At 38.5% G+C, this 23556-nt stretch overlaps 2 protein-coding genes across 4 annotated transcripts; both read left to right on the top strand.

Annotated features, from left to right (window-relative positions):
• Positions 1–1614: 1614 nt before the first annotated feature.
• On the top strand, positions 1615–15530 carry LOC144654411 (uncharacterized). 2 transcript variants are annotated; one of them, XM_078514556.1, is made up of 4 exons: positions 1615–1964; positions 2878–2907; positions 9598–9768; positions 14472–15530. In XM_078514556.1, exons 1-4 carry the CDS (start codon positions 1931–1933, stop codon positions 15047–15049), a joined length of 813 nt encoding a protein of 270 aa, XP_078370682.1. In that variant the 5' UTR covers positions 1615–1930; the 3' UTR covers positions 15050–15530. The 2 variants fall into 2 exon arrangements, with proteins under 2 accessions (XP_078370682.1, XP_078370681.1); XM_078514555.1 differs by having other exon boundaries at positions 1634–1964; positions 14469–15529.
• Positions 1862–21843, top strand: LOC144654392 (uncharacterized). Of its 2 annotated transcripts, XM_078514533.1 has the most exons (6): positions 1862–1880; positions 16612–16688; positions 17708–17743; positions 18446–18631; positions 20993–21181; positions 21277–21843. In XM_078514533.1, the coding sequence occupies exons 2-6, from the start codon at positions 16655–16657 to the stop codon at positions 21783–21785; spliced, it is 954 nt and encodes a 317-aa protein (XP_078370659.1). In that variant the 5' UTR covers positions 1862–1880; positions 16612–16654; the 3' UTR covers positions 21786–21843. The 2 variants fall into 2 exon arrangements, with proteins under 2 accessions (XP_078370659.1, XP_078370660.1); XM_078514534.1 differs by lacking the exon at positions 1862–1880 and having other exon boundaries at positions 15641–16688; positions 17708–17737.
• Positions 21844–23556: the final 1713 nt, after the last annotated feature.

Raw genomic sequence — 23556 nt, 5'->3', positions numbered from 1 at the left:
GTGATCCCCGCCTAGGTATTTTTTTTTACTAGATGTTCAATGTGCGCTCATGAGAGTAATTTTCTAAATAATTACAAAGTTGTAAAACTATCGAGCAAGATCAATAAGTAAACTAACTTCCGTGTACGATCGGCACGATCTACGTTTCGAGGCTTCTTTGATTTACTAAAAAAAATATTCAGTACAACTATGAAGTTTGCACTTTTAAAGTTTTGTTTGTTAGAAGTAGAAGAAAGTCGGCACAGTTAGTTTTCTTTGAAGACATAGCAGTTCCTGGAAACGGTGCGAGTCAATCAAGCCGTTGCTGAGAAAGACGTCAAACCAAAGTTTTGTTTTCTCAGAAAGATTTAAATATCAATGAAGGCAGGGATAACTTTAGTTTGCTATTTCAGCCATGTGACTATAGTTAGGTTTTACGCCTCGATGATTCAAAACAATTTAAAATAACTAATGCTGTACGCAGGAGGCAGAACTATCTTCACTAAAAATGTAAACGCATTGTTTTAATCCTAAAATTTCTTCGTCGTCACGTAGTTATGAAAACGCAAAATTTTGTGATTTCGCGTTACGTTTTAGCGTTGAAATGCAAATAAATATACCACGATTTTTCACGCACGTGAGGCTCACCAATGACGTAAAACGAAGAACGACCAAGTAAACAAACAACCTCAAAACAATAGAACAACGAGTAAATTTCGGTCGCTACGTTTTCATTACCATTTCTGTCGTGAATTGGTTTTACAACAAACACGACATGTTGACAACTTGAACTTTTCCGGAGACCTATTTCTCGCTTTAGAGACGCAACTGAGAAAACCTCTTTAAATGCTAAAGAAAAGGACCAAACTGTCCCACTAGCCGCCATGTTGCTGTTATTCGTTTTTTTCACGATCCCATAATACATCTTGTTTTATTTAAATAACCCCCCAAAATGTTTGCATAAGCATTGTTTTCAATTTCTCTGGGGACGATTGCACGTCACTGTAAATCCCAAGAGAAATTGAAAACAATGCTTATGCAAAAATTTTGGGGGTAAACAAGATGTATTATGGAAACGGTGAAAACAGCGAATTGCTGAAATTGTTTTGACAAGTTCAGAATGAAAGAAACTGGTCATGCGCCTTAGAGGTATCCGCTGACTACCACTCCGATAATTGCTTTGCAAAATGTGAGAACATCGCTCAGGGTCTTAAAATAACTGAGGAGAATATGCTGTCTTTGCAATAACAACTGCAAATGGTTAGATATTCTAGTCTTCTCGGATAAGGACGATAAACCGTAGGCCCCGTCTCCTGCATCTTGAGTGTTATGGTCAGCAGGGGACGTAAAAGAACCCACACACTTATCGTAAAGAGTAGGGCATGGAGTTCCCGGTGTTGTGGTCTGATCTTTGCCCATTGTGCCTCCGTACTGTTGAAATGCTCGGAGATATTAGCTATGTTAAAAGCTACTCTACAATCCGAGGGTAAATAAAGTATTCACTTCACTTCGCTCAGATTTCATTTAATAGAATGTATGGAAGGGGGGGGGGGGGGGGGAGTTAAAAAACAAAAAGTAAACAGCAATCTTTGCATCCTTTTCATTCTGCCGTCCAGCATCCTGTTCTTAATTCGAAATTTCTACCACGGTTTCCTACACGAATGTATAAAGTAATAAACAATAACCAGACAAAGCTTCCTCGGATCAGCTATGTTTACATTTTAGGGCTGTCACAAACTTTTTTCAAGTCTTATGTCATCGAAAGGCTAGTGACCGCAAAGTCGACCGCGACCACTAAGTATGACGTCATGTACTAAAGATGTGACAGAGAGAAAATACTTAGCAAAGGTACGTGACAGAACTAGAACTACTTCCGCTCACGATTGCCACGATAATTCTGTGTTCTGTTTCTCAGCTCTGTTTGATTCACCAAACGAAATGCGGTACAACTATGACAAAAAGCTGTTCTAGCCTCGTTTTCTTAGGTAGGTGATGTTTGCTACTTTCGCGTTGATTTAATACATGCGATCGCGTGCATGCATGCATGATGTCACGCCAATGTCGTTTGTCAAGGACATCGCTGACTATTCGATCGTTTATTATGAAAATACCACATTTTTAAATTGATTTCTTGCTCGTCTGAATAAAAAAGGGTTTCTGTTGACTAGTTAGCCACAAAGTACGGCATTTCATCAGGTATCGACGAGCGAATGTTATAATTAGCACAGTTCTGAATATTATTGATTGGATTGGCTGCGTATGGTTGGCGTGTTTTAAGACTGCTAGCTTTCCATATGCTCGTTACCAATCAACGGAATATTTTGATTTTTCTCAGTCAACTTGTCGTATAATTTAGCACAAAATATCTTACAACTAGCTCTACATTACTATTTCTCATTCAGTTCCCTTGAAGGCGACTAAAAGATGGTCACGCACTCGTCGCTAGCCAATCATGGCTATGGCCTCGTTTGTTTCAATCCCCTCTATGTTCCTTGAATTTTTTTGCAATTAAGAGTCCACTAGCACAAGCTATCATTACAATCACATAAACAGATGGCTAGGTATCTTTCTCTCAGTTTGTCTAGCTTTAAATGTTTTTTTTTTAAGCGATGGCGTATTAGTAAGTGTATTTTTTTCAGCAGCCTATGTTTATTTACTTTTTGCCTACTTTATAATCGATCTAATATGTAAGCTACGTGCTTTGAATCTGCTTTACTGAACACGCAGTTGCTACCCGGAAACAAACACGACTAACACTTTTTGCTGTCAAGCGACAGTGTAACGCTTATTGCTCAAAAACTGATCACGGCATCATTGCTCGAAAGACCGGGTAAAAATCTCCGATTTAAGGCAAATCAAGTTTAAAACTAAACGCATGATTTCCATATTTGTTTTCAGTTTTGCTGACTCTCTTCAAAGGAGTTGAAGGTACTGAGTAATTCAAGTGCAGCTAATGTTGTCTCGTGTTTGTTTGCTTGTTTGTTTTGTCTTTGTATTGGTCAAATAGACCTTTTTCGCTTGGGCGTTTTTTTGCCCCATTACAGACCAAGTGATGATACTCTTAAGAATTCTTGCTTTCAAATTTTTAAATAGTCGCGTGTAAATGAATGAATAAATTTTATGTGGACAAAAGGAAAATTCTCTAGAGAACATCACGTGGTCTGTAATGGAAAACAAACCGCCCAAGCGAAAAAATGTCTATTACAGAAAGTTTATGATGTATTTGTTGGGTGAACAGTTTAGAGACATTTTGTGTTCTACACTTCTACTGCTGAATACATGTTTGCCATGTCTGCTGAATATAAGTTCTATTTCCATCGATCGCTTTCAAGGGTGATCGATCCTAATGTTAAGATTTAATGATGCATTTCTTGTGTAAAGTTGCATAGATTGTATTATGTCTTGCTTGAAACAGTTTACAGTTATTTTATGTTCTCAGTGTGGTTGCCAAGGTGAAATCGTAAATCATCCGAAAAAAAAAAGTTGCCATGAGATTTTATCTTTGGCTTCATATACTAAAAACTACAGCTGAGAAAGAATTATTTTTTATAAAGTTTTAAAAAGCTCCATTTAAATCGCTTTATTGCTATATTCTTGTTTAAATGTGCAAAGCAATTTTTTTCTGTACACGCACCAGCATAATCCTTGCCCCGTGACTGACTGACAAAATAGTATGTTTATGAAGTAAGCGTATGCCAGCCCACCAGCCCGTACAGACTCAGAGGGAGGGGGGGCGTGAATCCAAAGGTAACCTAAATGGGAGGGGGGTAAATGTCATCTCTTCTTTTCCCTCCGGACGTTAACGTTAACGTTAACAGAAGCTCACATCACTTTCATATTTGATATTGGACATCCATGTTATGGTCAATTGACAGGTGTCAAAACAAGATATCCGCTGACCAGTTTCACATAACCATATCGCGCGCTTAGGTTTAGAGCTCAACGAGATAACATGTCTTTTTATTCAACCGCTGACCAGCTAATATTTTTCATTGGATCGCAGGCTCAAATTCTATACTTTTTCTGTCTAGGGTAATGACAGGATTTTAGCAGCGGAGTTTTTGTTTCGTTTCCTCAGAAACGATACGGTATTATTTTGGCTTCGATGTGAACTATTTACACAGTGGGGGCTACTATCCAATCAGAAGAACGGTCGTAACCACAAAGTAAATACGTTTGACCGATGGCAATTAATTTCGTAAAAACATGTTCTTCAAATATCGGAAAGATATTCCTCAGCATGATAAAAAAATATTGAGATTCGTTGCAAACAGAAATATCTGGCGACTGCAATGGTTTTAAGTTTGATAAAAGCGATGTATTGTAAGAAAACTAGAGAAAGCTCTCGTAGCGTTTAATTGTTAAGTAAACATTCTAGCGATTTTCTGAAACGGAAGTAAATTTCCACCAATCAGTGTTTGAAAGCGCAAACAAAAACGGGATGACTTGTCGTGTTTGCTCGCACGGGTGGCTGCTATCCAATCACAAGAACGGTCGTAACCACAAAGTAAATACGTATGACCGATGGCAATTAATTTCGTAAAAACATGTTCTTTAAATATCGGAAATATAATATTATTCCTCAGCATGACCAAAAATATTGAGATTCGTTCCAAACAGAAACATCTAACGACTGAAATTGTTTTAAGTTTGATTAAAGCGATGTATTGTAAGAAAACTAGAGAAAGCTCTCGTAGCGTTTAATATTATTCTGAAACGGAAGTAAATTTCCACCAACCAGTGTTTGCAAGCGCAAAGAAAAACGGGATGACTCGAGTTTGCTCGCACGGTAGAGCTTAAGTGCACTACAAAGAGCAAGTGCATATTTACAGGCGAGTTACAAAGTTAATTTCACTTCATGTAACAGAGGAATGTATAAATGTGGGAAATTGCCCTATTCTATTTGTACAAGAAAATTCACGGCATCGTCGACGTCACAAACAGCGCGAATACACGCAAAATTGCGTGGGTTCTCGCGTGGATGTACCCGGAATTGCGTGATCAGTGTCACGTGCGTCGCAAAAACATTCGAGTCTGCACGGAAAGTTGAGAACGAAAAAGAAGACAGTCAAGTTCTGTTCAAAGTTTAAATTTTGTATGGACAGTATCGTATAGCAAGGTGTGCAACTGCCGTGTCGAACTAAATTCGTCTCCTTAGTTGATGTAACGCTCAACATTAACTACCGTTGCAACTGCTGGAGCAGATTTCTGAGATTAAATTATTGATATAAACATTATTTGGATTATTCAAAGCCATCGCGGTCTGATCGAAACTCCACAGTATCGCCAAAAATGCAAATCGTTATTATCAGTGTTACACTGACAACAGAAGCAACTTGGCTGTGTCTTATTAGCTCTTATTCTGTGGAGATAATTTTATATTTGCCGGGAGAGCGTGCAGCGCGGATCGACCAAAATACAATCCTGGTATGACTATATATAACATATAACATAAACTTTCTTTAAACTTGAATTTTGCTTAATTAAAAATCCCGGTTAAAAATCTGTGTATGGTAGCTTTTTTACATTAATTTGCCCTTGTTGTTTACGTGTCTTTGTAAAGTGACAACAGGCATTTGATTTTGAAGAAATGGCTTCGAAACAGTGTGCTTATCTCTGTTGTTGTCGACCGGGGTTATGGTTTGTCTTGAATTTGGCATTTATTTGATTTGAGCATGTGATCAACTCAGAGAAGTATATACCTCAAGCTTTTTGTCAAAAGGTAATAATTTAATCTACGATTAAAGTGTTGTTTTGCATTTTATCAGAGATCAGTAGTCACAAAACACTTTATTTATGGGACTGATTTGTTTTAGGATTGTTTGTTTTAAAAAATAAACCATTCCCGACATTGATAGGAATATATTTAAATATTTTCTGTAAGTTATTTTTCCATTCATGTAACATTCAAAGTTATGCTATCAGGTGCCATTTTTAAGTAAAAAGTGTTCTGCAGAAATAAAAACAATCATTTTAATTTTCACTGGATGAGTAAAAACGATAAAGACAAGCTTCTTTCACTTAACTTAATTTGGAGAGAAAGACACATGCTATTTCTATAAAGAGAAATATTTGTGTGTTACTTGAACTCTTGAAAGCCAAACTGCATCAGGACGTAGTTTATGTCTCCTTTACATAAAATGGACAGTAGGTGTAAAATGAGAAGTTCTTCTTTTCATTCTTCACTCGTGCATAAATTCGGCAAATTCAACATACACTAGGACCTTCTCCAAATTAAAGTAAACCACAAACCCATCTCTCCTTAGTGTTACATTATTCTCACCCTTCCGCAATCTGGAAACGAAACACTATTTCTTTTTGAAATAGCTGCTTGTTGCGACTCGAGTTGACGATTTATTTCGGCTAGTAGACCTTTTTTGAGTAGTTGCGTTTAACCCTCGGACGTACAAGCAAATTCATACCCCCACCGTGGATGGAACCCCTCCCTAGTAGGGCTTTCCACAAGTTGCTCGAGATTTCCTAAAAAGTTGCCCGTAATTTCTCAAAAAGTTGCTGAAAAGTTGCTCCAAAAATCCAAAAAAGTTGCTTCTGACAATAAAAGTTGCTCGAAAGTTGCTCCAAAAAATCCAAAACGATTCTTCTAATCACGAGAATTTCTCTAAATATATGCTAATTTCCCTTTGAGATTGAGATTTCTAAGCAGTTTTATGTAATTTTACAGCAAAAGAAGTATCTAAATAACATATTAAGGGGAAAATTTGTTAAATAACAAAGATTTCTTTAACTGAGAAAAATCGTGAAGATATCAATGACGTCATGTTTGCTGACGAGTTTTGTAATGTTTTGATGCAAAATGAGCCGAAAGTTGAAATGTCTTCAGATGTTCCTCGAAAGTCTTCGGCAAACTTCGTAAATCTTCGGAAACGTTCGTATTGCCTTTGAACAACACTCGGATAATCTTCGGAGATCTTCGGTCTCAAAATTGCTCAAAATGCAAAAAGTTGCTCGAGAGGAAAAAAGTTGCTTGTAGGGGAAAAAGTTGCTCGAATCATGAAAAAAGTTGCCGAGCAACTTGTGGAAAGCCCTACTCCCTAGGGTTTTCGTTCAGTATAAGGCACAGCGAAATTATTTTGCACTGTGTAGAAAGCCCGTAGCTTACTCTACAAGAAGACATACTTTTTGCTGGCTGTGATGTCATATGACGTTATATGACGTCATTAGTGCCGCCATCTTGGATCCGCCATCTTGGATTTCACCATTTTCTTAGAAAGTCAGAAAATAACGAAAGTTGATGCAAAATCAAGCCAGAATGCTTATGAGATGTAACTATAAACAAATTGTACGATTTTGTTTCAAAAACATTGAAAAAATGTGACCCTCCACGGGAAAACAGTGAAAAAGGTGAACGCACGGGCACGCGTGTCATGGCACGGCACGCTACGCGTGTCACACATCGCACGGATATGCGCATATTTAATAAGTAAAACAAAGAATGGCACGGTTGATATTGTTTCGCACGCTAAATCTTTTATCTAAGAGAAGTGTGCTATTTGGCACGCTTAACGAGCGATATGACACGCGTGCGAAAGGACACGCGTGCGATATGGCACGCACGCGTGCGATAAGACAGGCTTCCCAAACCAGCCTTCGTTTGTAACTTTTACATCCGCTTAACTTCTTATGGCGCGGACGGGTCGAAGCTATCTAAAGGAAAACATGCTAGACAGAAAAAAAAATGCTTTTCAATTTTTTGTTATCATACTTAGACAAACAAGCTCGAATAACTTACGTACTTTCCCGATGAATGGCATAACAGTTAGCTAATTTCAGATCGTACGAGGCTTATGCATAAGGCGAAAATAAAATAGTGTTGAAATGTAAGCATGTATAGTTGCTGCTTGACTGGGGGGACTCAAAGTGGGGACGCAATAAACACGTGTCGATTTTGAAAGGGTGAAAGATTTGAAACCTGTTTTCCTTTTTTATAAATCCTAATTTGCTCATGGAACTGACCCTATTTTCAAACGGAACTTTGACCGAAATCGTTCAAATTAGTTACGAAATGTGACGGTTGAAAAATATATTCATCTAGGAAACTCTGGGGCTAGTGGACGGGGGAAAAAGAATCCGCGAGCGAAAAAGGTAAATGTGAAACGTTATAATATCAATTTTAATCTTTGAAACGAACGCAAAATTAAAGAACAATCGATCGCGAAGCTCGCTGCTCAAACTTCGCGCTCGATCGCTAGCTATTTCTAGAAGCTCGCCGCCCGAACTACACGCTCGATCGCTCCCTTTTTTTGCGTTCGTTCCACGGATTTAAAAGAAAAAGAGAGAATGCTCGCAGTCTAATAATCCTGTCCCGATTATCTGCCTTGGGCGGGAAGAGTAGTCATTTTCCCGTTTCCTGACCAGCCCATGCACGGCCGCGAAACACTGGGACCAAGGACTATTTTGTCAACATGGCGGGTCAGTCGGCGGATGAAACGTAGCGACAACGTTTGTGACAATAAATTTGGCTTTAGTTTCTAACGTAAGCTTTAGCTGGTTTTATCTCCGATTTTCTGTCGTTTACTTTGAATTGATACTCAATTAAAAGGCCGCGGTTCGTCGAAAATCTGCGATTCAATGTTTGATTGTTTCGAAAGTCGGCTTATACGGCTGCCGCTACAACTACGCTTATTGAGAACCGACCTTGCAAAGCTTGTACGTGTGATAGTTTTACAAGACGAGAGAACGGTAAGTATAACGTTTCTCTTGGACACGGCTAGCGTGTCATTTTGCACATTTGAATTGCGTGCTATTTGACACGCTGGCGTGCCATTTCGCACAGTACAGTGCTCGACACGGAACATTGTTCGATAAGACACGTGCCTTTGTTTTTATCGTGCGATACTAACAAAAGAAATTTTTTTAATTAGGCGTGCCTTCTGACACGCTGCTCGGAAGCCGGCGTGTCATTTTGCACACTGCCTATTGTTTAGCGTGCCATTTTGGCGTGCCCGTGCGTTCACCTTTTTCACTGTTTTCCCGTGGAGGGTCACAAATAAAGAAAAAAAAATGTTAAAAATGGCGTTTTTTGGTCAAATATCGTGGACTACTGAAAGTTTCAGCATTGTAGAGTAAATCTTCTTTTCCAAATTTCGAAAAAACCTCATGGGGGTGGCATCCACCCCCCTCCCCTCCCCCAGGATCTTACCGAAAGTGCTAGCACTTTTTTGGCATTTTTTTGCTTCGCAAGCATTTTTTTCTACATTTTGTCCCAAAAAGCACTGCTAGCATTATTTTGGATTTTCGATGCTACTGATAAAATGCTACTGAAAATCTGAAAAATGTAATACTCTGCTTAAAAAAATCGGAAAAAAGTGAGCATTTTTATGTAAACCACGAACACTTTTTAAAAAAATTAGCATTATTTTAGCACTTTTTTGGCAAAAAACGAGCACTGCTTTAAGCATTAAATGCTTTTTTACGAGTACTTTCGGTAAGAGCCTACCCCCCCCCCCAACCTTGTACATCGGAGGGTTAATTTCTTCGATGACAGTATTTTCGATAGGAATATTTTCACAAACTGTATAGAACCAGCAAAAAATGCAAATATGGAGCTCCTCGTTTAGGTTTGGCTAAATCTACATTACTCTTTTGCATTCCCTACAGCTGGTATTGATGGAGGATATTCTGAATGGAGTGAGTGGTCGGAATGTTCTTGCGCAACTAGTGTGCAGCAGCAGTCACGAACTTGCACCAACCTGAAACCAGAAGGAAATGGAACAACCTGTGAGGAAAAGGGACTTGGGCCTGCTAAGCAGTCAAGAGGTTGCATTTGCTGTAAGCGTTTCTCATCATTTGTGGGATTTTTTCCTTAACCTAAAAACTCATAGAGCTGCCTTATCGGTTGGTTTAATTGATTTTTTTTATCGTCAAAGTAAACATGTTTACTGATAATTTTTTTGGTTGAACGCCCCCATGAACGGGGAGGGTGTTTATTTAAAATCAAAGCTCTTCCAGCAACCTCATGGAAATTCGATGAAGTACCATCCTTTGCAATCTTTTTTCCAAATAAACATCCAATAATGTAACAATCTCACTTCATTCGCCTTTGAGTGTTGTAATGATAATGCCCCACTATACGGTGTAAACGTCAAGTCAAATGCCCGGGTATGCCCGGGGGGGATGGGCGGTCTTGGAATTAATTGATACATAAGTGGAGTGCAATGCACGATAGGTCAACATTATTTACTTTTCATGCAACTACAGTCGACTCCTGATAACTCGAACCCTCACTAAACTCGAATCTCGCATTTACTCGAACCAAAATCAATTTCCCCTGGATTTCCATTATGCCCTATTGTACTAATTTTCGCGATTTTAAATTAATCGCAAAATTTAATACGCGCGAAGAAAACACTGCGCGAAATTTAAACACTCGAAAATTAATATCATATTATACATCAATACAATACATATTTTAGTTGTTTGGAAATGCCAGTATCTACCTAGCCTGCGTGGCCGGCGTTCAAAGGGGAAGGAGGAGGGGAGTTCGAGCGTGATGCGCGAAGTGCGAGGAGAGAGCGCGAAGCGCAATCGGAGAAGGGGGAGGGGGGAGGGGAAGGCCTGCCATAACGCTATTGTTTTTTATACCGCCCCAAAAGTACGTGACATCTGCTTGCCCTCTGTGTTACGTCTGGCTGTCAAACTTATTCAATCCGATCTGTGCCGATTTTCGCGGGGAATAAAACCCTTCGCCGCTTGAATTGCCTATCTAATTTCCTTTCTTCTTGTCTTCTTGTCAGAAATATGACAAAACAAAACCTTTTCATGGTAGATCAGGTCAGATATATCTTCCTTGCACCCTTTCAACTGCGGATTTGTTACGAAAAGTTGCCGTTCTGAGACTGAGAGAACGTTTATTTCAATCAAGCAGCGTTTCCGGTGTTCGAGTTTATGGCGTCGGATTGCAACCGGCCGTGACCCAAACAACTTTATAACTCACAGCGTGTAGTGCTTACCGGCTGCTATAACTTGTTATTCTTTGCAAATTCAGTAGTTTGATACCAAATCTTACAACGGCCGATTTCTTTCAAAGATTCAACCGCTTCTCAGAGAAATCCCTCAAAACATTCGTCACTGGATTCATCTGCATTGAATGAAAGTTGAGAACAGACCACAGCAATCAAATTAATTGATTGAATGACATACATCTGACCGATCAGAACAATCAATTCACACATTCTATAAATTCTGACCAATCACGATTTTTGCGTCCAGAATCTGGACGTAAATCAAAGTCTCTTCGAGATATCGACGTTTCTGCGTGAAGTATGAGTCGAAGGTTTATCCTGTGCATTGTTCTTCGAACTTATCATTACAGTTTCTTTGTAGTTTAGTTTAACAATTTCCTATCTTCGCGGAGGAAATGCAGCCATTTAATTTTGTCAAAAATGGCTCGTCCGCGCCGGGTATTTATACACATATTCCTTAACATTACACAAATAAACAGTGCAAATTTCACCGAGATCTGACAATTCTATACTTTAAAATTCCAAGGACCTTTCGAGGCAGTCGATTACGGCAGCGAAATTAGCAAATGAAACAGCAAAATATGCGTTCGACGCTTTGTTTTTGCGACGCCATATTTGAATTGTTATAGGTAGACCGCTGTTCAATGTGTTCAAGGCCGTATCGTTACGATTGCTCCACGAAAAAGCACGAAAAAAAATACGGATATTTCCGACTACTGTCGGAGAAAACATTGCGCATATAATTGCGGCGTAAACAAGTCGTTACACTCAAGCTGCGTTTTGTCTAGGCTCTGCGAGGGTCGGATATCAAGACCCAGGATTAAACAAAAGCCATATATACAGTGAATGCTTTCGAATTATATTTGAAGATGAAATACGAAAGAATTTTGCTGTCTTTGACTGAAATTCCACTCGAACTGCGTAGATACGATCGCATGTTGTAAAGCCGATTCATGCAACATTTCTGTCAACGGCTCAACGCGAGGTCTCGTCCCTAACGACCTAGGCTGATGATGCATGTAGCGACCAAATTTGGCCTAATTTTTAACCGCTCCTAAGCTAAAAGAAGCCCCCATCTCTTGCATTTGTTTTAACTTCAATAATATCTTTGAAAAGAGCGAGTATTTTGGTATGGTTTATTTTTGACGTTTGTAATTTTTAAACGATGTAAGTGCTAGTGATTATTTATTCGTGTTTTAGTTACGCAATCCATTGTTTGTGCGACGCTTTTTATAGATCGCCTTTCAGACACACGTGCGTTGAGATAAGAAAGCTGACATGTCACTTTTAAAATTGTTATATAACGTTTGTAAATGTGACAAGTCGCGTTTTTTCCACGAGATCGCAAGTGATCACCCACAGCGGAAAGTAATCCCTTGAGAAATTAAAACAGTCCCTTGAAAAATTAAAAAAGTCCCTTGAGAGTTTACAAATATGTGGTTCCAAATCTTGTCCACATAACCCCTATTCTACCATTTTAGCTTGTAAACAAGCAAAAACGTCGAAAAAACGATAAAAACAATAGCGTCATGGCACATGAACGCCGGCCACGCAGGATAGTATCTACCCTTGAAAACATCTTTTCATCTTGTTTTTGACTAGCACCCTTCCTCTGATTACTGTTTTCCTCAGCTTAAAAATCCGTTAAAACCTCTTTAGAATAGCCACAAATGTTTTCGTTTGCAGGCAGTTGCAGCTAGTTACAAATTTCTAGAAAATAGAAAGAGATTTGAATAGTCAAAACAGGTTCACCATATTTAGTATACACCACACAAGCGAATGCGTGGTTTTCAAGTGACGTCATCGAAATTCTAAAATCAGAAATCGCAAGACCTTTGAGTTTTTATCCTTTACTGGCTGTTAGACATCCTTATTACATATATTGTTGAAGGTTTTTAGCTCGATAGCACCCGCCGTCTTTCCCATAGAGCATTCGGAATTTGGAGTTCCGCCCCACAGGACATCAAGATTGCCGCCAGAAGGCTGTCACGTATGCTTGAAAAAAATACCCTCATCCTGTAATTTTCAACAATCTGAACAGTTGAGGTTTGGCGAAAAGTATTTACGTGAATGCTTTTTTGTTTATTAGGCTAAACTAACAGAGTTTTAAAGCAGGTGTGAATTCCAGATGTTTTCATTGATTTCACGCGGCCATGTTGGTGCCCAATGGCTTGGACACCAACTGGCTTCTTCATACTGTGCTCTCTAAATTTGTGCGGAACATTTCGACGGATGACTAGAGTACAGAGAACCGTACAGACTTGAGACTTGTACATATAGATAATCTAGTAATTGTCTACAATTTGTTTGAATAGTTTTGGATTTATTTTCGCGGCGTGACAGTGAAAAACACCTATAGTGCTTTTTGTGCGCTCTGATTGGTTTATTTTGAGGTAATTAGCAAAGTACTATTCACCTTCAAGCAGCTGAAGGTAAAAACGTGGCTTCCGTTGTCGCTTTGGTTACCAAAAATAATGTTCTGGTCCACTAGCTTCGGTGAATTAATGTACTCAGTATAGAGTATCGTGAACTATATATGAGGGTAGTCATGTTTTTCCTTCCTTTATCTCACAGATGTAGGTAAATGACTTTCTTAAGGATTACAGGCCCGTATCCAGGATTTTGCATTGGGGTGCGCATGAGCGCATCCGGCGCGAAATCTCAAACGCCGCAGGCGCGAGAACGTAAGGGAGTGGCTGTTGTCCTCCTCCAGGAAATTGGGGAAAAATGGTTATCTGAGACAGCATTTCGTGCGTTGTGAAGATAGTTTGTTAGGAAACAAGGCAGGTAAAAGTGAAGATAGCAACGACAATAATTCTGGTACATTTTTAAATTTAAAACGTTTTTTAGAAACAGAACCTTGTAACGTGATTTACAATTTATTTAGCTAACAATTACGGCAGTTCAAGACGGCAGTACAGTATTACATCTGCAAGTCGAAAAGCCTCGAGGTTTCGAGCGGGACGAGCTAGATTTACCTTACGTATTCATTTACACCAAGATTTAACATTGATAGAAAGTCTTAAATAAACATAAGTTTTATCGAAATTTATTTAAGCTTACCTCAGATGTTTTCATTTCAATCTGGGATTTGCTGAGAAGCATATTCGGTCGCCGGAAGTTCTTCGCTCAGAGCGAAATGCGTGGCATTTTACAGACAAAGTTACTTGATCTGTTTGCCGCCTTTCTCTTTTTCTCGTTTTGTTCGAATCTACAAATGGTGGACCTTCAGTCCAAAGGACCAGAAATACCATTTCAATTTATTTATTTTGATATTTTTTTACAATGAGCGGACATACAAGGCTCGTGATTGAGGAGGGGGTATGGACGCACCCGCCTCATCCCCCCTCTCCACGGGCCTGGCCGATATTGTTATACCTTGCAACTAAGAAACAAATCACTCTGGCTTTTGACAGCATTTCAGTTGACAAGACGTCCACACGCAAGTCCAATATAATTATATTACCAGTCATAACAAATAGAAGCTGCTTTTATTTTCTTTTTCAGTAGGCCTCCTGGTAATGACATGCCTTATACTCGCCATGCTTGTGACGCCGCCTTTGGGGCTGCTTTGGTGTTGCATATGTCGCAAAAAGCAAAATCCAAGACAAACTGCAGCAACATCATTGGTATCGAGGGAATCAACTGAAGGAAGGCATCTACCAAGTTACTCCGAAGCACTAGTGCAACAACTTCATTCAGCCACGCCACAACAGTCAGGATCCATTTCAGAAACGTTGCAGGTCGTTAACCCACAAAGAACATCGCATTCACAAGCACACAGGTGGGTGCGTTTGCCTATTATTACGAGAGAGCGTTCAGTTCCAACGGCGAGTCCACCTGAACTACTTACAGTGGCACTTCCGCCATCTTACTCTGAAGAAGAATCTCCACCACCCTACTCTACAGAAGAAACTTCACCACCCTACTCTACAGAAGAAACTCCACTACCCTACTCTGGAGAAGAAACTTCTCCACCATCCTACTCAACAGATGAAACTTCACTACCCTACTCTAGAGAGGAACTTCCACCACCCTACTCTGGAGAGGAACCTCTATCACCATACGCTGTGACGACCCTGGTCTAGAATCAAGCAAAAACTTCCAAATAAAGACTTAAACATGTAGAAAGATTATATATAGTACGAATATAATAAAGAACTAACCAGTCACTCAGCGAAGCAAAGGAAAACCAAAGCAAACGCGAATTGCTTTTGACGCGCTAGCGAAAACGGACCTAAGGGACTATGCCCATAAAGGTTTAATTACAACAAGCGAATATTGAATTCGTGGATACCGAAAGTCATAAACGCTAAATTTAGAAATAATTGAGGCCATGGCATTATATTGCAACTTGTTAGTACAGCAAACTTTTGGAAAGCGGTTGCAGTAAACATAGTAGAATGTTGACATCATTTCCTTCTGTACTATAAAAGCAAGTAGTTCATTCCTCGCATATTCGATATTGGGGATTATATTACCAACTGTTAAGGGAAATGATCAAAACTATTGTACTCAGACAGGACCCACCGCTCTTCCAAAAGGCAGGTGGGTACAGTATCATAAAAATAATCGAATTGGATCAATAAGTAAACAAACTTTTGTTTACAATCCGGGGAGTCATTTTTTTCTGGGCTCATCTAATTTACTGAAGGATATTCAGGAAAAAGTATATGTTTAAAAAACCTTTTCAGCTTTTGAAGTTTGTTTGCTTAATTTTTTTTGTTTCTTCGAGATTTAAGGGTTATTTTGTGTTTGGAACAGAACAGTTTGTGATTTGTCAAATGATGGCAACGAGAAGTAATAACACTGCTTGGTTAAGTCATCTGCAGCACATCAAATCTTTGCCATGAATGCACAACTATAGAATCGGCTTCAAAATCAAAATGTCAAATGGGCGATTTTTCCGTAAACAAAACAGCAGTGAATATCGATCAAAGCACAAATTTGATGTGAACTCTAGTAGTGTGGCGTGATGTGACGTCATTTCATGTCTGACTAGATTGCGCTCGACCAATGATCATGTGATAGCTACTGCATGAAGCAAAGTAAAACACGTTACTGCCATGATGCGTTGAAAACTGGCCTAAACCAAAGCAATGAAATTAAACCTTCCTAGAGCAGTTTTCACTTGAGTGTCGAAAGTAATTCACATTTGCTATGATTTTGCGACTACTACGCTTAGTGATTGGTTTCAAAAACTCGCACCACTTTTTCAGCCAATCAAAACTTAAACTAAAACCAATCGCGACTCGCTCACGCACGTTTTCCCGCGCTTCGTGCCAGCTACAAGTATTTGATTCGAGTTTTGGTTGGCTCACTGGATTGTCTATGATTGGTTAGAGTGATTATTTTTGGTTTTGGTTTTTCGACACTCAATCGAAAACCGCCCTAGCATGACACACTCCAGTGATTGTTATTTAAGTGCATCACAGAATTACACACGTGGGGTCATATTTCTGTTTCACCTTGGCATTGCACCCATTTGTTGTTGTGTAATGTCTTGAATGACGAGCTCAAAACAATAACAAACGGCCGCAAAGTCAATTGGGCGAAACTGGGACAATTATTAGAGTTTATACATGTAACAACCCTCGGGAAAGATGGAGGAACAACTACTTCCATGCACATTGCCGCATTATAATCCTGTTTGTAAGCTCCGCTTGATTTACCGAACGTAATGTGGTACAGCTATGAAGAAAAGGTGTTCTAGACTCGTTTTATTGGGTAAGTGTTGTTTGTTACTTTAGAGTAAATTTAAGCTTTTATGTTTGTCAAGAAAAGACATAAAAAGGTTGTAATGAAATGAATAAGACGTGACAAGGAGAAGTTTACAATTATCTCTACGCTCTTTGTACCTCAGTACATTTTTACCATAAGTGCACAACACTTTATTCACAATAATGGGTATAAAGACTCTACTAACGCGTGCATGCATGATGTCACGTCGATTCCCATCGACGTTACTACTTTATCCTGAGAATTTTCAAACTGGTTACTCGCTTATCTTTAAAAACAACCGAAAAACAACATGTTTGTCTGTGACTAAAACTACAGTGACGACATTTCGGGTAGCGCTGTTGGAATATTGAAAGCATCGGATGTAACTGGGGCAGATGTGAATATTTATTGACAATGATCATATGGAAAGCTTCCAGTCCGTATGGCTGGCGTGTCTAATTACGGACTGGAAGCTTTCCATATGATCATTGTCAATCGTTAGAATATTTTGATTGTTCTCGTTAAACTTGTTGCGCAATTGAGCACAGAATATCTTACATTTAGTAGCTGTAAATCATTATTTCTCGTTATATTCCCTTGAAAGCGTTTAAAACATGGTCACGCACTCTATGAATAGTCCATCGTGGCTATGCAAAGCCTGGTTTGTTTCAATTCCTTGCAATCAAGAGTCCACAAGCATAAGCCATCATATATTTAAATCACATAATTTAAGGATGGCTAGATAAACTTCTTACCAGTTTGTTTAACTTTAAATTTTACTTTTGCCTACTTTATACTAAATCTAAAATGCAAACTACGTGCTTTGAATCTGCTTTACTGGATGAACGCGCAGTTACTACCAAAACAAACACTGCAAGAACTCGCTACAATGATAATGCTACTTTTAAGTCAAAAATTCTGAGCGTGGCAGTATTGGCTGAAAGACCGGCAACAATATAATTTCCGATTTGACGGAAGACAAGCATTGAACTAAACGTATGATTTCTATTATTATTTGTTTACAGTTTTGCTGAACCTCTTCAAGGGAGATGAAGGTACTGGTAGTTAAAGTGCAGCTTATATTATATCGTCTGATTGTTGTTTGTTTGTTTTTTGTTTTTATAGTTAGATTCCCAGCATATTCCAAAGTACTGTTTAATTTCGTTTAGTGTAAGGACAATTTTAAAAAGAGTGGAACTCGCTAAGCGTGGACCTAGAATGGAGCTCAAGTGTTAAATTTTTTAAGCGTTCTCTTTTTAAACAGATTTTAAATAATCAAATTCAAATTCTAAATTAATTGATTTCATGTTTTTAATATTTAATGTTGTACATATTTTTATTTTATTCTATTTTTACATTTTTAACATTATTATATTTCAGTTATTTTTTATTTTCTTTGTTTTTTTTTTAATACTTTTCTGAGGGCCACGAGTTCATTGTTTTTTTTTTTACTATCAATTGTTACCCTCATAACAATTTTACTTGCTTGCTTGCTTGCTTGCTTCCTTGTTTACTTGTGCGTGGCGGACCTTGTTCTGTACACTTTCACAAGCTTCTCTCGCTAATAGTTAATCATTTGGTCATTTGCGTTTTGAACGGGAGGAAGGAAAGGGAAGAGTGGAAATTGCTGTTGTGAAAATATGAAATAAATTGGAAATTGTGTGTTAGTAGTAGTATGGACAAAGGAAATGCAATCGAGGTGGAAAAACTCCTACCATTAGTATTAAGATACTTATAGGATTTTGCGTTTCCTACATATACAGCTGGTATTGATGGAGGGTATTCTGAATGGAGTGAATGGTCGGAATGTTCTAAAACTTGTGGAATTGGTGTGCGGCAGCGGTCACGAACTTGCACCAACCCTAAACCAGAGAGAAATGGAAAAACCTGTGCGGAACAGGGACTTGGGCCTGACAAGCGGTCAATAGAATGCTTCTTTGGAAATTGCAGTAAGTTGCCGTTTTTAGTCGTTTCACGTTAAAAACGTCTTTAAATGTCAAACACTCATAAAGCTCCTTCATCTGTTAACTGATTTCACTATTTTTCATGGTGAAGGTTTATTTAACACCCTAACTCATTCACGACCAATCTTCATTTTGTTAAACGACAGCCAATTTTTTTTTGTAATGAAATACCTCACGTTCACTTGAGATTGCCAAGCACCAAGCAATTAAAAAAAAAATGTTACATCTTTACTTCAATGAACTCAAGGTCCTTTAAAACTATAACAACTTCAGTGATATGATTATCTTCAATAACAAAGACATACTGATTGGTGGGAAACCTTTCTTGTTCAAAGAATGGCTTAATAAAGGAATCAGAACTATAATGCATCTTTTAGATATTAATGGCGATTTTCTTTCATTTGAGGATTTTAAATCTAAGTATTCTTTGAAAAAGACTAACTTTCTTCATTTCTATCAAGTAACCAGTGCCATATCCAATCATTTACTAGCAAAAGCAAAGAATACGAAACTCTCTTTTGGAGATCACGCGAATTTAAATTTTGACTTAGCCAATTTTTCGCTTGACGATAATACGAGTATAGATCTTTTTAAGATAAAATCAAAACAATTTTATTGGCTCTTAACTAATAAAATGTACACTAATTTGCCGGCTGGTCCTACACGTTGGACTAAGTCAATAAATCCCATTAACTCGACGTGGAAAGAGATATTTTTGTCAGGTCGGAGGTCATGTAAAGAAAATAAACTACGAGAATTTAATTTCAAATTTATTCACAGAATCATCGTAACTAGAAAAGAACTATACCGATTTAATATCAAAGATGATGGTAATTGTATTTATTGTGGTGAAGCAGACTCTATTGATCACAGCTTTATAAATTGCCAGTTCACTCGGTCCTTCTATCAGAAGGTATTGCATTGGTTTAACACAACTCACAATTCTACGTTCAGTCTTACCACTGAGAAATTTCTGTTTGGTATTCCAACCACATCCACTACACTTCGTAAAAAAATAAGCTATACTATCATGTTTCTGCGTTATTACATTTACAAAAAAAACTCCAGAATGATTCATTGTTACTTCCGGACTTTATTGATAAAATTATCTATAAATACAAAATAGAGAAATTAATGTAATGAATTATTTCGCTTATTACCTTATTCTCTTCCCCTTCCCTGCCCACACCATTGTAATTGTAACATTTCTTTATTTTGGCTTCATTTAAGTAAAGTAATTAATAAATAAGTTCATTTAAGTAATGCATTGTAACTCGAGGAATTATATTAGTTCATTTCAATTTTCTGTAGAGGGAGCGCACTGACATTTATTTTTCTTTTCTTATTTGTTATTTGTTAATTGTATTTATGTAGTGCCTTTGTTGTAAATAAAGTATTCATTAAATGCAAAAATAAAAATGTTACGTCAAGGCTTAAAGCTGTCGTTTTTTGTTGTCTATGAAAAAAAAAATAACAATTAAAACCTCGCAAAGCTGTTCCATCTGTAAGTTTCAATATTGTTTTTAGTCAAAGTTAACATGTCAGTTACCACTTTTTTGTTAGGTTGAACGGTGGAGAATTTAATTTAATACTCGACCTTCGAGACTCGATTTTTATTTAATACCATTAGTTAGTCGAGGCCCATCCATATAAAAGTAGGGTCTCATTTTACCATTTTGGGCAGACTTTGACAATGTCACTATGGTGTACGAAGAGTGCAATGCACGGCAGGTTAATATTGTTTAGTTTCATAAAGATACATGTACGTCTGTTGGCAGCTCCACATAAAAGTCGAATGACCAGTGTATTCATTTAGTGATGGGAATCATTAATGCAGAGTCGGATTTAAATAAATGCTGATAATTTGGAAAAATTGTGGTAGTTAGATCTGCCGTTTATCTGAACCGTTTAACCGGGAACCGACGTTTGATGGAGAAAATAAGGTAACACTAATATAAGATGTTCTTAACACGCTGCTTTGTTTAAAAGTTGCTTAACACTGAAAAACAACTAAAAGAATCAGTTGTTATAACCGGAAACAATATTTAGTCACTAATGTAATAAGGTCACAAATGTAATAAGGCAGGGGGGGGGGGGGGGGGGGAGTGGGGAATTATAAGAATGCTTCATACATAGCCACAAATTAATGCAACTAGAACTTATTTTGTCAGTCACCATTGCTTCAAAACTACAAAATTAATATTAATTTTGGAGAGCTTGTCAAAATGGACGTTTTTTTAATATTCAGTTTTGTTCGGTTGAAAAACGTACTTTTCTCAACTAGTGACATATTCAACTTGAATTTAAATTCGCTTATAAACTTATAGGTCTTTCGCGTTCTTACAGATGGTACTGACGGAGGGTATTCTGAATGGAGTGAATGGTCGGAATGTTCTGGATCCGGTTACGAAACTAGTTTGAAACACAGGTCACGAACATGCACCAACCCGAAACCAGAAGGAGATGGAAAAACCTGTGAAGAACAGGGACTTGGGAATGCCGAGTGGACGACAAACTGTTACCAGGAAAATTCCTGTAATTTGTTGTTGTATTTTTTTTCGTTTATGATACACTAAAACATTTGCATTGCCAGAGATGACAAAGGAAGCTTCCTTTTTTTTCTTTTTCAGTCAGCATCTTTGTATTTTTTACTTGGCCTTTGTTTCTTGTGACATTCGGTTTACCCTGCATCTTGCTTTGCGTGTTGGTGTCGGTCTGCTATTGCACCTTTTATAAAAAGCAAAGACCAAGACAATCCACAGCAACATCGTTGATAACGAGAGAAGTAACTGAAGGAAGGCATCTACCAAGTTACTCCGAAGCACGCGTGCAACAGCTTCATTCAGTCCCACCCCAACAGTCAGGATCCGATTCAGAAGTGTTGCAGATCGTTAATCTCCAAAGCACATCGCATTCACAAGCACACACGGGAGTGCGTTTGCCTATTACGAGAGAGCGTTCAGTACCAACGGCGAGTCCACCTGAACTACTTACCGTGGCACTTCCGCCACGTCACTCTGAAGAAGAACCTCCACCACCCTACTCTGCAGGAGAACCTTTACCACCCCACTCTAGAGAAGAACCTCCTCCAGCCTACTCCGAACCTCTATCACCATACGCTATGACGAGCCTGGTCTAGAATCAAGCAAAAACTACGTAATAATGACCTACACTTGTAAAAAGGTCTTTAAAAATTGGACTAAAGGTGGATTTCCACTGACGCGTAAATTTTTACGTACGTAAAACGTGCGTAAAAAAAGATACGTAGGCAAATTTCCACTGTCGCGAAAAAAGTAATAAAGAGCGTTTCCTTTTTACGCGCGTTGAACGTGCGTAAATGCCCACCATACTAAATTATCAAGTTGGTGAATAGAGTGCGTGATTGTCGGCCATATTGGAGGAGTGAAACAATAAATTGTTTTTCCTTTGGGAAAAAATCATTAACATTTTTATGCAAATATCTTGTTGTTTGACTCTTCCAACATGGCTGCCATGAAAACACTTTGTACCACACGCTAGAAAGAGAAATGCGTGAATATGACCAAGAGGCATTTTATAAATACTTTCGAAACACACCATCAAGTAAAAGAAGATTTGAGGCGACCTTCCCGGATTCCCGGTTCAAAGCCTACGTGACCTGACGCCAGGCGTTTTCTTTCACTACTGCGTTCGTGTAATTTGGTTCTGTAGCCAGTTCTATAGATTATTTCTTGAAATGTTAAGACTTTCTCGATGAGAAGTGTTTCTACATCTGAATGTTTTCCCAAGTAAATCGATGGGCGTTTTAAAACAAAATGGTTTTCCACATGGTAAGTGGTGTCATGTGACGAAATCCAAAAGTATGATTGGGTAAATCGTTGCGTAACCGCAGACAGCCGCGAAAAAAGTTGAACTCGGTTCAACTTTTTTCAAAACCCCCAAAATCGCTACGTGCGTAAACGTGCGCGTCACGTGCGCAAATACCTGAAAAAAAACGTGGCATTGGAAATTGGACAACGTAAACTCGACGCACGTAATCGCGCGCGTAAAATTTCATTTTACGTACGTTTATAATTTTTACGCGCGTTAACGTGCGTAAACAAAAACGCGACAGTGGAAATCCACCTTAAGTGAACAAATAACACAACTTGAAATCGGCCGAAATTTTAAAAAAGATAAGGAAATATAAACTTTCGAAAAGCAGCTGACTCGTTTATTGCCGCAAGACACATTAATTTTTTTTTTCTAGGAATAAAATGATGTACCGTAAACATTGGTCACTAAAAAAAGTCAGTGGCCACCAGTGGCCAGGATTTAATTCCATTTATTTGATATGACTGAGGAGGATTCTAAATACGAATTGCTTTTATTTCTGAGTTAAGTGTCTAAGATTTAACCCAGCAGTGTCAATTAAAATTAACCCTCGGACGTACAAGCAAACTCACACCCCCACCATCGTACAAGGGGGGGAGGGGGGGGGTGGATGGAACCCCTCCTCGGAGTTTTCGTTATATTAAGGCGTAGCGAAATTATTTTGGACTGATAAGAAAGCCCTTAGCTTACTCTACAAGATGAAATAGTTTTAATTGGCTGTGACATCATATGACGTCACGTGACGTCATTAGAGCCGCCATCTTGGATCCGCCATCTTGGATTTCAACATTTTCTTAGAAAGTCAGAAAATAATGGAAATTGATGCGAAATCAAGCCAGAATGCTGACCGAATGTAAAAATAAACACATCTTGCACCTGTGTTTTAAAAAAACTGGAAACAATTAAGAAAAATGGTAAAAATGACGATTTTTGGCAAGACCTGCTTGTATTTATCACGCTGCCGTGGCAACGTCAAATGGGGGGGGGGGGTGGCATCCACACACCCCCCCCTCCTTGTACGTCCGAGGGTTAAACATTTCATATGTGTAGTAAAGTGT

Source organism: Oculina patagonica, chromosome 5, assembly GCF_052425735.1.
Source record: "Oculina patagonica isolate OP01 chromosome 5, crgOcupat, whole genome shotgun sequence".
Lineage (NCBI taxonomy): Eukaryota > Metazoa > Cnidaria > Anthozoa > Scleractinia > Oculinidae > Oculina > Oculina patagonica.
The sequence above is the reverse complement of the archived record's forward strand: the minus strand, read 5'-3'. Positions and strand labels throughout refer to the sequence as shown.

Bases quoted from the DNA above. Each gene is read 5' to 3' on its own strand.
- LOC144654392 (XM_078514533.1), top strand. From the start codon at position 16,655: ATGAAGAAAAGGTGTTCTAGACTCGTTTTATTGG. The intron at 16,689-17,707 runs GTAAGTGTTGTT...ATTTGTTTACAG, and splicing joins TTCTAGACTCGTTTTATTGG to TTTTGCTGAACCTCTTCAAG. The intron at 21,182-21,276 runs GTAATTTGTTGT...TTTCTTTTTCAG, and splicing joins CTGTTACCAGGAAAATTCCT to TCAGCATCTTTGTATTTTTT.
- LOC144654411 (XM_078514555.1), top strand. From the start codon at position 1,931: ATGACAAAAAGCTGTTCTAGCCTCGTTTTCTTAG. The intron at 1,965-2,877 runs GTAGGTGATGTT...ATTTGTTTTCAG, and splicing joins TTCTAGCCTCGTTTTCTTAG to TTTTGCTGACTCTCTTCAAA. The intron at 2,908-9,597 runs GTACTGAGTAAT...CATTCCCTACAG, and splicing joins TCTCTTCAAAGGAGTTGAAG to CTGGTATTGATGGAGGATAT.